The sequence below is a fragment of the Enhydra lutris genome, unplaced genomic scaffold (genome assembly GCF_002288905.1).
Source record: "Enhydra lutris kenyoni isolate GAN:26980312 unplaced genomic scaffold, ASM228890v2 scaffoldscaffold23, whole genome shotgun sequence".
Classification (NCBI taxonomy): domain Eukaryota; kingdom Metazoa; phylum Chordata; class Mammalia; order Carnivora; family Mustelidae; genus Enhydra; species Enhydra lutris.
The window spans coordinates 29,880,514-29,897,706 of NW_019154107.1; the positions used below are offsets into that span (position 1 = coordinate 29,880,514).

The window sequence follows — 17,193 nt, forward strand, 5'->3', positions numbered from 1 at the left end:
CTCTGCCTTCGGCTCAGGTCATGATCTCAGGGTCCTGGGATCGAGCCCCGCATCGGGCTCTCTGCTCGGCAGGGAGCCTGCTTCTCCCTTTCTCTCTCTGCCTGCCTGTCTGTCTACTTGTGACCTCTCTCTGTCAAATAAATAAATAAAATCTTTAAAAAAAAAAAATAAAATAAAAAAAAAATAAAAATATAAATATTAGGAAATTAGTACATATAAGGGATTTATTAATAAACTACCAACATACTGAAAGTGCATGCTCCAAATTCTTTCTGAAGAGGGTGCATGATCCAAAAAAGTTGGAAAACACTGGTCTGGGACAGTTGTTTCTAATCAAAATGGCTCTTGAGTGAAATTACCCAGAGTGGTTGTTGAAAATGCAAATTGGTGAGCCTCCCCCGCAGAAATTGGGATTTAGTACCTCTGTGGTGATGCCTGGGAATCTGCATTTTTAACAACTGCCCCCAAGGGATTCTAATACAAGTGGTTCTGAGACCCTACTATGGAAACAAGCGTCCAGGGTGAAAACAATGGGAGGGCTACAGTTTGGGATGGAGATAGGGGGACAGAGTTCTTTGTTCCAGTTAGGTTTGCTTCCCATCTATTTAGCCTGTCTTCCCCCCATCACCACACAGCTTCCCACCTTCTTGCCCTGCCTCTCTCCCTTCTCTGCCTTCATCTCCAGTCTAGCTGCATTATGAAATGCAGGTGGTGACAGCAAGGTCTCCAAAGGCCCTCACTGGGTTGATGTCCTGCAACTGGGGTGACAAGAGTACTCAAATTTACCATCCTTTCCTCTTCCCTCACCAGAGCACAGGAAAGGCAAGGCAAGAGAGTAGAGTGGAAATAACCCAGTGTCAGAAAGACTTGGGTCTGAATTCGAGTAAAAATGTAAAATCAGGCTCCAAAACCCAAAAGCTGCATGACCTTGCAGGCAGCATTTAATTTATCTCAGTTTCAGGAAAATATCTTATAACACCGTTGTGAGGATTACCTGTATAAAAAGGACCTAGCAGCAATGCTGGGTACATGGAAAGGTGATTAATAATGACAGATGACAGAACTATGTTTATTGTTAGAACAGAGTCCCTTACTCAGAGACACTGTGTATGGTTGTGCCAGTTGTGCAGTGTACAACCTTCACTGCTGTATGCTTCGGCCTTGCTCCTTGTTCTTACCAAAGGAGTTGGACTGTACTGTCCTCTAGTTAATATTCAGCTCTGCTCAACAACCAAGAAACTGGGAGATCTCGGGTCTCAGCTCAGCCACATGGGTACCTAGCTAGGAAGCCCAAGCTAACCAAGGATTTTAACTCTGGGCTCATTTACTCACTCTGCTCATCTCCTTAAAAGGGACAGATAATTAAAAAAAAAAAAAAAACACAAAAAAACAAACCAAGTTGAGGTTTCAGAGCAGTGTGAAAATCAAAAGGATTCGATATTCTAAGTTGTCTTGTTCAGGTACTAACCATTTATGCCAGCCTTACAGGATTTACCTATAGGTGAACAACTCCAGAATCAGTTGGAAGAAACAAACATGCCCTTCTAGATATTTGATGTCCTAATTCATGGCACTGTAACCTTACCTGAGGGCATTGCGCTCTGACAAGGCAACCTGGAAATTGCTATTCTCTGCAACACTCCTAATTTTATTTTAGTTTTTATGATTTTTTAAAGAAACATTCTTTTTTTTTTTAGATTTTATTTATTTGACAGAGAGAAAGAGCACGAGCAGGGGGAGAGGCAGGCAGAGGGAGAAGAAGCTGGCTCCCCGCTGAGCAAGGAGTTTGATGTGGGGTTCGATCCCAGGACCCTGGGATCATGACCTGAGCCTAAGGCAGATGCTTAACTGACTGAGCCACTCAGGCCCCCCCATCAATCCCAATTTTAAAGTACTACCCCTCCCCATTTACATGGCCTGTGTAGGCAGAATCACTTGTATCAGGGGAGAAGAAGTGGGCATGACCCCGCAAAGAGAAAGGAGAAACTTCAATGGGATCAGCTGGGTCAGTGTGTGTACAAGTCCTTCCACACGGCAATTGAATATTCTACTGTGCAAGGTGGCCAGATCAAAGGGAGAGCAAAACTGACATAGTCCCTTCCTTGAGGCACTACAGCTAAAGCAACCTGAGGAATGGAAGGCTTCCACTGAAGTGTGTCAGGCTCAAATGAAGGTTACTGGCTTCCTAACAGTCCTGTTTTCCAAGGGCTCAAGCTGTCTATATGCACAGAAATCTACAACTCTACTTTGGGACAAGGATAAAGAATTTCATTAAGGGAAATGAGCTATGATTTCTTACTTCCTAGTGTGTATTAGGCACTGCTTTATGCACTTTCACGTATGTATTTCTATTAATCTTCACATCAACCCATCAAAGTTGGTGCCATCATTACCAGTGGACATGTAAGAATCCTGAAACTTAAAAGGGGTAATTCAGGGGTGCCTGGGTGGCTCAGTCGGTAAAGTGTCTGCCTTCAGTTCAGGTCATGATTCTGGAGTCCTGGGAATCCAGCCCCATGTCATTGGGCTCCCTGCTGAGCGAGAAGTCTGCTTCTTTCTCCCTCTGCTCCTCCCCACCGCTTGCACTCTCTCTCTCTCTCAAATAAATAAATAACATCTTTTAGAAAGGTGGGGGCGGTAAATCATTTTCCCAGCTGGTAAGAAGCCCTTGTATGTAGGCTGGAACTTGCCTTATCTGACCCCAATGGGCAATCCCACTAGAGCAAGGGCTCCTAGGGTGAGGCAAAAGGTATTCACACCGAAGTCATCCCCAGGTGTCCATGGAGACATTAGCTCTTTGCATGGAAGCATGAAAGCTAAGTGTAAGAAAGGGCTTTGTTGACACCAGTAAGAAGACTACATCTCAAAAACAAAAGCGAATTGCCTGCCAAGTCCTGGGCTGTTCTTCTCTTTTCCTCTTGGCACAGGTTACATTTTCTTCTGATGAATAGATTTTCCCCTTTTGTTAAAATATATATATATTTTTGGCCTAATAGTGATTGAAAATGAAAACTAATATTTGCAGAGAATGGAAAAAAAATCTTCTCCTGCCTCTTCCTCCACTCTTCTGAAGTTTTCTTCTTTGGAAATTTTACTTTTAAACTCACCACAATAGCTTAGTATTCCAGGATCTCAGCAGCAAGGGTGCACATGTCCAGCCCCTCTCCCCTTTCCCTTTTCTCGGCAGCCAAAAGATAAGACTGCTCCAAGAGAAACAGCCACTCCCAGGTTATTGCTGAAGGAAATATTTGCAAGATCCAGGAAGTGAGACACAAGGAGGCTTACATTGGGAGGGGACAAGGGCCGAGAAGGATTGTTGTTGCCACCCTTCCCTGCCTCTGGGTCTACAGAACTTCAAGTAAGGAACAATTAGTCTGGCAATGAAAAATGCAAGTGGCAGGACTTGCCCCAGTAGGCTGGTGCCAAGTGTCCTTTGAAGAGATCAGAGAAATCCTTGCTTTATTGGGGCTGTCCTGGGTAAAGCCTTGCTTCCCCTCTCCAATGGCCCCAACTTGGAATTTCCAAGAAGCTCTTCCCATTACTCCTCTGGATTTTACAGTGTCATGGACATGGCAGTAAGGGATGGTAACAATCGGTCCTATGTTTACTCAGAGTCCATCAGGCACAGGGCTGGACAGTTGACAGACCTGCTTTAACTCTTGAGAGAATGTTCTGGAGTGGGTTTTCTCTCAGCTGTATTAGAAATGAGGCTCAGGGAGGTTAAACAACTGGAGAACACAAAGGGAATAGTGGCCAGAATTTCCATCTAACTCCAACGTCCACACTTTTGCCCGTGCAACATGCTGCCTCTTCAGTGTTTGAATACCCTTCTCAAGAGGCTTAATAGAAGGCATTTTAGGAGTAAATAACACACTGTTGGGGGACCTGGAGGGTCTGACACAAGAATAATTCAGCTGAGAATCGGGCTGGCCAAGGTTATTAAGGCTCTACTTGCTGCTATCCAGAGGTAATGAAACCTGGGCATGCATCAGAACCATATGGAGGGCTTATTAATACACAGGTTGCTGAGTCCTGTCCTCAGAATTTCTGATTTAGTAGGTCTGGAACAGGGTGGAGAATTTTTATTTCTAACAATTTCCCAGATGATGATGGTACTACTCGTCCAGGATCACACTTTGTGCTCTACTGCTCTAATCAGTTGTTACCTACCAGGTTCCCAACTCATCAGGGTGTCTTAAGAGGTATAAAGCCATTAAAAAAATTCTCAAAACAAAATTCATTTAATTAACTATATACATACCATGCATGTGACAACTGGGATGAAGATTTACAAAATAAAATTATGGGAATACTGGAGTTCCAAAAAGTTCTGGGAATCCTGATGTTATTCAAGTTATTAACCCACCATGGTTAAGCAATGGACGGGTCAGGGAAAGAGAGGACGTGTTGTCTATTTGAGTCCTCATGTATACCAGATATTAATGTACTGACTTTCAAAGACCTAGCATACAATGGAAAGACTTAATACCAAAGTTATAAAGAACATGATTCTGTCTCAGATGGTTTAAAAGGCATTCTTGTTGCTCAATTATCATTGTAGAGTAGTTCTCCTGGCCGAATGTATTTAGCATTTAAGCTTTTAAACCTTTGAGAGTAACTGTAAAGATCCACGAAGTGTAGTAACTGGTCGTTTTGCAAGGGGTATGTATTTGACTTCCAAAGCATCACAATACTGGCTGATAGGACGAGGCGCCCAGCAAAAGAGGAAGCCTCGCCAAATGCTTGGCACTGCCTGCCATCTCTCAACATGGTTTGACGGCTCTCTAGTTGCTGACAAGGTACACAGATGCAGTCACCATGGCAGAGAGAAAATATGCTTCTTTATGAATAATGGCATCGAAGCGCCAACTATCTATAAGCTAGTGTTGGTGATCGAAGTGATGGAACCGTCTTAAGAAAGTGATGATTCTGAGCTAGGTAATACAGTGTTTATTGGTGGGGGTGGGGAGGTGCTATGTTGCAGTGGTAGCAACAGATTTGGAAATTTGAAAAGGTCTAGTGATGTACACCCCTAGGAATGTCAAAGTTCTCACAGACTTAAATATGTAGTGTGCTGGTTGATTGAGAGTTCTAGCAAATAAATTCCAGTTAACAGTGAGATCAAGCATGCCTGGTAAGTAACACCGTCTTACCAGTATGTAGATTTTTCCAAAGCCCTTGATCTCTAACTTCCTGGGCCTAAATCAAACCAATCAATCCTCTTCCCTAGATTGTCTTTTTTTTATGATCAATTCCTGCAACTTGACATGTGCCCCCAAAACACCTTGTGTATTCAACTCCAACTATTTACAGCTTACTAGCTGCCTTTCTGAGTTTTCTTTGTATATGGCTACTATCAGATTCAACATTCAACATGTGATTTAGGATTTAGCCTTTCTGGGGTTAGTATTATTACAAATACTCGTTTCTGTGCAAGACCCAATATTTTAATACCTGTCATTGTTAATAGCTGTGTTCTGTTTCCATTATGATGATCTATCTATTTGATGGGTAAATCTTTTCCATGATCATAAATAGCACTACTAAGAACATCTTTAAACAAATCATTTTTTTTCCTTTTGTAGGTTATTTCCTCCGGGGTCTTCTGGGTCAAAGGGTATGAACAGTTTTATAACTCTTGTCACATATTTCTAAGTTATCCTCCAAGAAAACTGAGCCAATTTTATGTTGCTCCCAGGAACGGCTTCCTCACAGCCTTGTCAAGATAGGGTTTTATAATTTGTTGATCATTTCCATTAATTGTTGATAGTTTAAAAAGCAGGTCATGATACGTGGGAGTTGCTTCTGCTTACATTTCTTTAATTGCTAGTGAGACTGTACTTTTCCATGCAGTGATTTTTACCACCTTGAGTTTCTCACCTGTACATTGCCTGCTCAGTTTCCTTGCCTTTTTTGAAGCCAAATCTGAAAGCTGACCTTCTATATCTATATCCATTCTTTATATCTTTTGGACAGTCAACTGTTATCAGTGATGCTGACCCCAGACATTTGCCTCATTCTGTTGTTTAGCTTTTTATTATATTTTGTTGTACAAAGGTTTTCCTCCCAACTTTTATATATTTAAAACCATCCATCTTGTCTCTGATGATATCTTCCATTTAACAGACACAAATTTATCTTCTATTCGTAGTTGGAACAAATCTGCTATTCCACTGTCTGCTTTCTGGAATTTACTACAGATTATTCAATGTGCTATGGATCTAAGTTAATTATTCTCCATATTGATACCTAAGATTCCAACATTTATTAAAGAAAGAATGATTGCTTTCCCCAGTTCAGAGATGTTTCCAGTATACTCTATATTCTTAGAATAGCTTAAATCTATTCCTAGAATCTCTTTAAAAAAAAATTCACTGTTTGCCTTTTTTCAACCCCCTATCATATGCTTTTGATAATTGTCACCTTATGACAGGCTTTAAATCTGATAGGGTAAGTCTACCACCATTGCCTTTTTAAACAAATGTATTATTTGGTATTCTTGCCCACTTATTCTTCCAGATAAATTTCACTAGGATTTTTACAAGTTCTATAAAGCACCCCACCATGACTCTAACCAGTAGTACATCACGTCTATACATTAACTTAGGGAGTACTGTAATCATTGTTATATTTAGTCTCTCCAAATTGAAGCAGAGTAGAGCTATGCATTTATTCAGGCCTTTATTTCTCCCATTAGAGTTTCATAATTTTCCTGGAATAAGTTTTGTGAGCCCAGGATTACATTAGTACCTAAGTATTTAAATTCACCTTGTCACACTTTTGAAAAATCCTTCCATGCCTCAGAAGACTGCATTCTTCTTGGGTGGCAAAGCCTTCCTGAAAAGTGTACTCTTCCTAATACAATGAAATTCAATTCTGAATTATCCATTTTCTTTTACTCAGTCAGTAAATAAGAAATGTGTACTGGATATTCCACACTCTGCTCATGGTGTGGTTTGATAAAAGGAAACAAGAAAGCCTGAGGCAGAGAAGTGAAAAACCTGGGTAGTAGTCTAGTTTTGTCACGTACTTGCTTTATAATCCCAGAAGCAAAGGGCTCTGGAATCCAGGGCCTCTCGGACCTTGGGCAAATGACTTTCATCTATCTGTAGGTTCCCTCATCTGTAAAATTGGGTCAATAAATGGTAACTGTTTTGTGGGGTCATGATAAATCATAAATAATTCATCTGAAATGCTTATAGCAGTGCCTGACACATAATAAACACTTCATATATGTTGGGTATTATACCTTTTGTTGTTGTTGTTAATAATAGTACAGCACTGCCTCTCCTGAGTCTCATCTTCCTTATCAGTGAAATGGGAAAAATAAAGCTCAACTGCATAGGGTTGTTGTGAGGATTAACTGTAGCCATGTATATAAAAGTGCTCTACACATTCTAAAGCTCTGTGCCAAGTAGAGAAATGGAAAGGATCACAGGAAGCAATCACAGGTACAGAAAACCAAAAGAGATAATCTAGAAAATACTTTCTTTTGGCTTTTAAATACATCACTTATGCATATAGATTTTCCTCCTGGCAGATCTACTCACTTTTTTTCCCTCCTGCTAATATTATAATGCATTTTGCATTCTCTGCACACAAACCAAATAACAGTGGAGGAGAAAACCAAGAGTGTAACTACCTGAAATTAAAATTCATTGCAGGTTTCCAGGCAAAAAGAGTGGCTCAAGAATGTACATTTGATTCTCCCACCTACACCCATCATTCCAGCTGTGACAGAAATGACATAAGAAATGTTAAAAATGTGGGGGAGGATTCGAGGGGAAGGTGAGCAGAAACTCGTCAAGATTTCTCCTCTTAGGGACACCTGGGTGGCTTGGTGGGTTAAGCCTCAGCCTTCAGCTCAGGTCATGATCTCAGGGTCCTGGAATTGAGCCCCACATCGGGTGCTCTACTCAGTGGGGGGCCTGCTTCCCCCTCTCTCTCTGCCTGCCTCTTTGTTCACTTCTGATCTCTCTCTCTCCATCAAATAAATAAAACCTTAAAAAAAAAGATTTCTCCTCTTAAATGTAATCTCTGCCCTTGACCTTTTCATCTTCCCTGAGGTCATAAAACTGTCATCCATCTTAAGCATCAATACTCTTTTTCTTTCCATTGACCTCTCTTTTCTGGTTTTATTTTTAATTTTATTTATTTATTTGACAGAGATCCCAAGTAGCAGAGAGGCAGGCAGAGAGAGAGAGGAAGAGAAGCAGGCTCCTTGCCAAGTAGAGAGCCCGATGTGGGGCTCGATCCTAGGACCCTGGGATCATGAACTGAGCTGAAAGCAGAGGCTTTAACTCACTGAGCCACCCAGGCGCCCCTCTTTTCTGTTTTTAAATTTAAACTGGTTTCCCGAATCCTGACCAAACCTGCACTTAAACCCGTGGTTCTCAAAATTAGCTTGCATCAGAATCACTTGGAGGGCTTGTTAAAAACACAGATTGCGAGCCCCATCCTGGGTTTCTGATTCAGTAGGTCTGAGTGGGGCCTGAGGATTTGCAACCCCAACAAGTTCAGAGGTGATACTGAGGTTGCAGGTCCTGGGACCACATTTGGAGAACCATCAACTTAAACATTACTGCTCCCTCTAATTACCACTCCATTTCTCTCCCTCTTGCCAGCCAATTTCTTCTTTTAAGATATTTTTAAATGTTCAACTATGTTTTTAAAGTTCTTCTTTTAAAATATTTTCCTAATGACACAGTAACACTAACACATAATCATTGTATTAAAATTAATGAAAGGAGGAACGCCTGGGTGGCTCAGTTAAGCTTAAGTGTCTGCCTTTGGCTCAGGTCATGACCCAAGGATCCTGAATCCAAGCCCCACATTGGGTTCCTCGCTTGGTGGGGAGCCCACTTCTCCCTCTCCCTCTGCTTGCTCCCCCTGCTTGTGCGCTCTCCCTCTCCCAACTCTCTTTCTCTCTCTCTCTCTCTCTCTCTCTCACAAATAAATAAATAAATCTTAAAAAATAAAATTAAACTAATAAAAGGAAACTGAAACCTTCCTATGTTGCTTGTGGAAATGTGAAATGGTACAGCCACTTTGAGAAACAGGCTGTTCCTCAGAAAGTTAATAGAATTTCCATATGTCCCCCAAATTCCACCTTTTAAGTATATACCCGAGAGAACTGAAAACATATCCACACAGAAACTGTATACAAATGGTCAAAAACATCATTATTCACAATAGTTAAAAAGTGAAAACAACCCAAATGTCCACCAATAGATGAATGGATAAATAGAAAGTGGTATATCCATACAGTAGAATATTATTTGGCAAAGAAAAGACATGAAGTACTGATACATGCTACAACACAATGGACCACTAAAGCATGAGAAATGAAAGAGGCCAGACACAAAAGCCTTCATATTGTCTCATTCCACTTGTAGGAAATGTACCAAATAGGCAAATCCACAGGAACCAAAATATGGTTGGGTTGCTTGAGGTTGTGGGTGGGAATGGGGAGTGACTGCAAACAGGCACAAGGGATCTTTGTAGGGAGATGGATAGGTCTTAAGATTGGATTATGGTGATGATTGTACAGTGCTGTAAATTTACCAAAACTCATTGAATTCCACACTTTAAAACAGGTGAATTCATGATGTATAAAGCTCTGTATATTTCTTTTCTAGGAATCCCCCTTACGGACCATCAAGCTATCTACTTTCCAGGCCCATCACTTTACTACACTTGTTTTCCCGAGGGTCACTTGCAATTCTAAATTGTCAAAGCCAATAGCGGTCTTCTCCTTATCCTCTGTCATGGTGTACTGGCCACATTGGCTGCTTGCCCCTTCATTTTCCTTTGCTAGGTTTTCTTCCTCATCCTACCCCCTGACTGGCTGATCGACAAACCTCCTCCAAAGAATCCACTTGTCTTCCTCACTAACTTCAAATTCAGTATGTCCCAACTCAAATTTATCATCTGCACCAAGCTAGCTCCCCTTTCTCACCTGCCCCAGCTCTGTCAACAACTTTCTCTGGGTCATCTGGAGCTCAGAATTATTTTTGACTTATTTCCTTTCTGTCCCAAATTCCAGTCATCAGTTCTCTGTACTTTTCCCTCAGAAGGTGTCACTTACTTGTAAGCGAATCATTTGAACAGACAATTCACGTGAGAAGCAATGCAAATATTAAATAAACACATGAAGACATTTCAAACTAGAATAATCAAAGGAAGCCAGTGAAAATTATCCTAGGTGCCATTTATACCTATTGCATTAGAAATATTTTCCACAGATGGAAAGATTTTGGGGAAACTAGTACCCTTATATATTGTTAATGTCGGTGTAAAACGGGTCCTGGGAAAACAGTTTGGTGAGATCTATCACGAACAAAAAGAATGCTCATATTGTTTCAACTAGTAATCCCAACTCTGGATAATTGTTTTTAATGAGATAATTCAAAATGAGAAAAAGATTATAACTACTCAAAATTTTTCTGCAGCATTACTTTATAATAGCAAGAAATTGGAAACAACCTAATTATCTAACAATTTGAGAATGATTAAGTAAATTACAGCACATTAAGCTGGTGAAATATGCAGCCATTAAAATTTATAACTATTGAACAAGACTGTATATCAACTTGAAAAATTGTTTACCAAGTGATGCTTAGTGGTGGAAAAAAAGAAGCAGGACACATAATCACATCTACATAGTTATTATAACTCTGCCAGGAAAAGTCTCTATACCTATAGATAAAAGCTGGTAGGGAAATGAAAACAATCAGGGTGTTAGGGTGGTAGGACTAAGGCTACTTTTTCTTCTGTCTTTAATTTCCTGTAATATAGTTCTCATAATAAACATTTTCTCCCCAAAATATCGCACATATTTATCTAGCTCTTCTCTTTGTTCCTGTTGCACCTCCACCTTCCCAGTCCAGAGCCATACTCATTCATGCCTGGATCACTGACCCTAGCTGTTCTTCTTCAACCTATCTAGGCTGCAAAGGCAGCCCAGTTGCCTCAAGTGCCACATTTACCACATCACTTACCTGATTGATAACCTTCAATAGCTTCTGTATTTGTGATACTATATAGTTTTTGAGGCCTACCTATCCTGGTCCAAACCTCACTATTCACTCCTTTTCTCTGCTGTTGCTCCTGCTGCTGCTCCCCCTTCTTCATCTATATTGTCACAACTACCATTTACTGAAGGTTTACTGCGCTGGGTTTTATTCCAAATGCTTTATGCATATTTGTCATTTAATTCTAGCAACAATCAGAGGAGGTAGGTACTCTAACCCCATTTTACAAATAAGGAAACTGGGGTGCCTGGGTTGCTCAGTCAGTTAAGCACCTGTCTTCAGCTCAGGTCATGATCCCAGGGTCCTAGGATTGAGCCCGGCATCAGGCCTCTTGCTCGGTGGAGAGCCTTCTCCCTCTCCCTCTGCCTGCCACTCCCCTGCTTGGGCTTTCTCTCTCTTGTTATCTATGTCAAATAAATAAATAAAAATAAAAAAAAAATAAGGAAGCTGATGGGGCAGAGACAGAGCACATATGTGTGAGAGACAGGGAGAGTAAAGGAGGACCAGCCACTTGCCAAGTTCGTACAGCTAGAGAAAATAAGAATCTGGATTTGAACCCAGGCAGACTAATTCCAAGGCAAGAACTCTTAAGTGTATTTCTTCAACATACTCTGCTTAGCCCCTCTGGGTCTTTCCTCCCGTAGGTCCCAGTCTTTAGTTTTCTTACCCTCCAAAAAACTTAGAGAACAATTTATCATGTATTGGCCCCATACCACGTGCCGGATGCTTCTTGTTTGAACCATGTATTTGACATTTTTCATCTTATGGCAACTCATCTGAGTTAAGCAAGAGCTGGGTTTCAATCCTGGTTTGTCCCTTTAGTAGCTGTGAGACCTTCACTAAATTACTATAACTTCTCCGAACCTCATGTCCTTTATCCAAGTCAGTGGTTCTCAGGGTGTGACCCCAGGACCAGCAGCGTCAGCATCACCTGGTGGAGCTTGTTAGAAATGTAATTTTTTTTTTTTTTTGGCTCCTTTCAGAGTTTGGCCATGTGGACATTGCTGCTATGAACACTGCGGTGCATGTGCCCCCCCCCCTTTTTTTTTTTTTTTACTACATCTCTATCATTGGGGTGGGGAGCTGAGATGCCCTTCAACAGATGAATGGATAAAGATGTGGTCCCTATATACAAAGCAGTATTACTCAGCCATCAGAAAGGATGAATACCCACCATTTACATCACATGGATGGAACTGGAGGGATTATGCTAAGTGAAATAAGTCAAGCAGAGAAAGGCAATTATCATATAGTTTCACTCATATGTGGAAAGTAAGGAATAGCATGGAGGACATTAGGAGACGGAAGCGAAAAATGAAAGGGGTGATATCAGAGGGGGAGATGAACCATGAGAGACTATGGACTCCGGGAATCAAACTGAGGGTTTTAGAGGGGAGGGGGTTGGGGGGATGGGTGAGCCTGGTGGTGGGTATTAAGGATGGCACGTACTGCATGGAGCACTGGGTGTTATATGCAAACAATGAATCACGGAACAGTACCTCCAAAACTAATGATGTACTGTGTGGTGACTAACATAACAGAGTAAAATTTAAAAATGAAAATGAAAATGAAAAATGAAAAAAAAAGCAAATTTTGAGCTTTACTCCATACCTACTGGCAGGGGTTGGGAGGGTAGGGGTGGAATCTACCTGTCTGTGTTTTAACAAGCCCTCCAGGTGTTTCCAAAGCACATTCAAGTTTGAAAACCACTGCTGTAGTTAGAATAATACCAACCTGACAGAGTTGGGGGGCATATAAAACATAACGTAATATGTACAACTTAGCTGGCAGCACATAGGTCGTTTTGTAAGTGGTAATTTATTATTACTGCTACTTAACTTTGTGTGGGTTAGTCTTCCTTTGCTCAAGCTGTGGGTGGACAGGCATTGTGCTTCCTGATGCTCTTTCTCTAACATTCCCCCTGCTTGCCTAGAAAAAGGCAGTACATACACTAGATTTTGAATAAAGTCCTCTTCCTTCACTGGCTTATTGGTAAGAGAACCAGTCTGGAGAGGCACTATAGGTTAGTCTAGTGTCTCTATAAGTAGGCTACCTGGGTCTAGTCAACTTACCAGACCTGTGGAACTTCAGGCAAATGAATTTACCTGTGTATGCTTCAGTCTCTTCTCTCCGTCAAACAGAGAGTCTAATAATAACTATCCCTTAGGGTTATGATGATAAATACAGTTGACTTTTGAACAATGGGGGGCGGGGTAGGGACACCACCCCTCCTCTCCTATGCAGTTGAAAATCCATGGGTAAATTTTGACTTGGCAAAAACTTAACTGTTAATAGCTTACTGTGGATTGGAAGCCTTACTGATAACATGGTTAATTAGCTCATATTTTGTATGCTCTAGGTATTATATGCTATATTCTTATGATAACATAAGCTAGGGAAAAGATGTTATTAAGAAAATCATAACAAAAATATATTCATAGTACCATATTGTATTCGTTGAAAAAAAAACCCGTGATAATTGGCCTCTTGCGATTCAAACCTGTGTCATTCAAGGGTCAGCTGTAAATATTTGTGAAGTGCTTTGAATGGTGCCTACAATACAGCACTGTGCTCAATAAATGCTAGTTAGCATTATCATTTTTGTGTCATTTCACCCATTCAGTGGTGGAGGAGGCTGTTTCTTCAGTTGGTAAGCCAATGACAAATACCTCTTGACCAAATTCTCTGGGTCAGGCACTATGTTAGGCACAGAGGAGAAGTCTGAGGAGAAGTCTACAGCCAAGACCAGGTCTCCTCTCTCGAAGGTTTCAGTCTAATGTGGGAAACTCAGCAGACCTACCAGACTGAAATGGTCTCTCCAAGGACATGTTACAAGTCAGATCAGATCAGGGGATCTGATCAGCCACAGAGTCTCATAATATCCCTGCACAGACCTCAGACTTCTGAGACATGAGGCTGAGGGATCCCTTTGAAAAGTTTCCTTAGGGCTCCTACTTGATGTAGATTTAAGGGGAAAAGCATAAACTTTGGGGCCAGACAAACCTGGGTCCCAATCCTGGCTCCACTGCTAACTAGATGTGGGACCTCAGCTAAATTACATAATCTCTCTGGACCTCATCTATGAAATAGGTAATAAAATGAACTGTTGTGGAGAATAAATGAGACTGTGAGTTAAAAAGGGTCCAGCCCAGTGACCGACACATTATTCATAAATGTTGCGTTCTTCCCCTTTTTTTTTTTATCGCCAACCAGAAAACTGACAGGTTTCTCAGTCTTTGGAGTCAACAGAGAGCCCAAATTATTCCTGAATATCCCACCAAATCACAGGGGATAATGCAGACCCCCTCAGAAAGAACCCAGGGCTCTTCAGGGGTCAAGAGACCCATATTCTAGTCCTCTCCCTTAGTGCCTCCACACAGGCACAGCTAAGGGCCTTCTTCCCTATTCCCCCTTCATTTCTAGAGTTTCACTTAAAGAATCAATATTATTTAGGGGTGTCTTGAATAATTTGGCCTGGAGAAGAACTGGCTAAATGAATATATTAAGGAGTTTCACAAAAAAGAGGGTCCTGCCAGGCTGATGGGGAGCAGCCCAGAGAAAGTAACTGTCCACTCCTTATAGCCACCTATGGCAGGCAGGCTCATCTCTGGGGAACATGAGTTTCAGGTGCCAGGTTCCCCACATTATAGGAGCAGACTCTACTCTGGGCATTTTTTTTTTTCTCTTAAAGGCTTTGCCCAAGAAACTCTTTTCCTTCTAGTCCAAGCCATATGTGCCATTTGCAAAAATGTCCCTACCTTCTTCCAGGAATTTTAATCTATCATTAGCACTACCTGCCCCTGGACTCTCAGGAGCAGATCTTAATTAAGTTCCCAGCGAGTACTAGAAAAAGATGATAGCTGAGCCCAAGAAATAAGTGCCTCCTACAACTGAGGCAAAGGCACAGTGGTAGCCGGACAGTCTTACCTTCTCTCTGTTCTCTCCAATTGCCCAATGGCTGCTGGGAAGGTGGACATCGTTTATGCCTTCTTATCTATATTTCAGCATGATCTGCTCCCACACGTCCTTGTGCCTGGGCAGGCCTGCCGCAGGCCTCTGTGCTGGTGGGCCCAATGTCCTACAATAATGCCTGACTACTCCATGTTCCAAAGTGTCCTAGTGGTTTGTAGCCCAGCTGCCTGGAGGGCAGGCTAGATTACATCTATGGTACCAAGTTCTTGGTATGGACACCAGGCCGGGTTCCTCAAAGGAAACTAAGCAAACACAAGATCTTAGCAACTTCTACAGAAGCCTCAGAGACACCAACTTGCCCCAACTCCCTGAGTGATCACTTACCTCCCTAACTGGCTGGTCTTCCTGTTTCCTGTTATTGGTTTCCATTTGTCCCCAGGAAATTCCTGCAAGGCAAAATTCCAATAAGTGAGGGAGCTCTGAGCAGACAGGTATCCAGATGGCCTCAAAAATGTAAAGAGGGCAGGAGCCCGTCCCTGGACATGCCCCACCCCCAACTGGTTTCTTCTACTCTGGCACAGAGGCTAGAGAAACATGTACCTGGAGGGCTGCCTTTCTTGTAAGGAGGCCCGGTGAAGTGCTGGGGGCATGCAGAGACTAAAGAGAGCACTCGGGGACCTGGACCGTGTGCTCTAGAAACTCTGCGTTTCCCTCTCTTTCTCCACTCCCCTCCCAAACCACCTTATAAACCAGTTTAGCACGTTTGCTGTTTGTTCTGGCCCTTGTGAAGGAGGTCTTTTTGTTTGTTCTGCCGGGTGAACCTGCTCACTCCTCTTGCCTCTTCTAACATAGAAAGCATCTTCTTGGAAGCCCTGGCCCTTGAGGGAGCTTTGAGGCCCAAGGCTCCTGCTGCAACCTTCTCCCAGGGTGAGGCAGATGGAGAGGACAAGCGCACCCCCTGCATTGCACGGGCCCTTCCTCCCCCTCCTCCTCCTCCCAGCACCACTGGCAGGGGCCTAGGCGGGTTCATCTCTGGGGAGCATAATCACCACGTGCCACATTCTCCACATTATGGGAGTACACACTCTACCCTGGGCATTCTATCCTTAAGGGCTTTGCCAAAGCAGTCCTTTACCCTGTAGCCAACCTACGGGTGCCATTTGTAAAAAATGTCCTTTCCTTCCTACTCTAGCTCCAAACCTGATGCAAATTTGCCTCTCACATTCTCCCCAATTTTGCATTCAGCATCCCTCTATCTAGCAACTCAGAGCTTAGCTCATCAGGAATGCACAATCCTTCCTAAATCTCACTGATCTTCCAAATTCCCTCTTTTTCCAATGCTGTTACTGGTCCTGTTCAAAGTTGTATTACCTTTGCCCCAGTAAAACAATAACAAAAGTGAAAATTTACTCCCTTTTTGGGGTAAGATATTTGGTGTCAGTCATACTGGCCGAGACACTTATTAGCTGTGTTATATGAGGGAAGTTATGTCACCTCTCTGAATCTCAGCTTCCTATCTGGCAAAGACTGTGCTATCAAACTTTGCCAGCTTCCCAGGAGTGAGAACAAAGTGGGATGTGCACAGAGGATGCCTAACAGCACTCAGCACGTAGGAGGCTGTAGATGTTAGAAGCCATGGAAAAGATGAGGTTTACAGCTTTCCCAAGACCAGAGTGCTCCCTGCCTGTACCTGTCATGTTAGAGCAGCTCTGACAACTTGTTAGACTTCAGGCTCTGCCTCGATGCCCTTCTGAGATGTCCCTGCCCTCAAAGACACTATTACTCATTCAGTCACAGTGGGAGCCAGGATTTCCTGTCCATGCCCTGTGGAAAATGCTCAGTAAATAGCAGTGGCCAAACCAAACAAAGTCCTGTCCCAATTCACAGCCTCCTTCTCAGCTCCTCAGCATATCACCTTCCTTTTTTTCCCTTGAGCCACTTAGGTTGCCATAAATTGCCTGCCCTCTTTGAACCAACAAGGGAGTTATCCCCATGGCTTGTTGCAGATGGGGATGGCCTGCCGCCCCCTTTGGAAGCCATACGGCCTGAAGGCATCCCGCCATGCTGGAGAAGGCCTGGGCTTTTTCCGTCAGCTTATGGAGAGGCAGTATAGCCCAACGAGGAGCTTGGTTTCTGAAGCTAGAGCACGTGGATTCAAATCCCACACCTGCCCTTCACCAGCTGGGTGACGCCAAGTACCCAGCTGCTCTTTAGCCGACTTCCCCCAGCTATTTCACAGACAGATCAT

General features: G+C 42.5%; 1 protein-coding gene across 1 annotated transcript in view; it reads right to left on the reverse strand.

Annotated features, from left to right (window-relative positions):
- The window catches only part of LOC111150503 (shroom family member 4), a 228,826-nt gene that overhangs the window by 17,516 nt on the left and 194,117 nt on the right, over window positions 1–17,193 (reverse strand). The window contains exon 5 of the mRNA XM_022507983.1: window positions 15,330–15,391. Within this exon, the coding sequence (XP_022363691.1) occupies window positions 15,330–15,391 (62 nt within the window). The remainder of the gene's footprint in view (window positions 1–15,329; window positions 15,392–17,193) is intronic.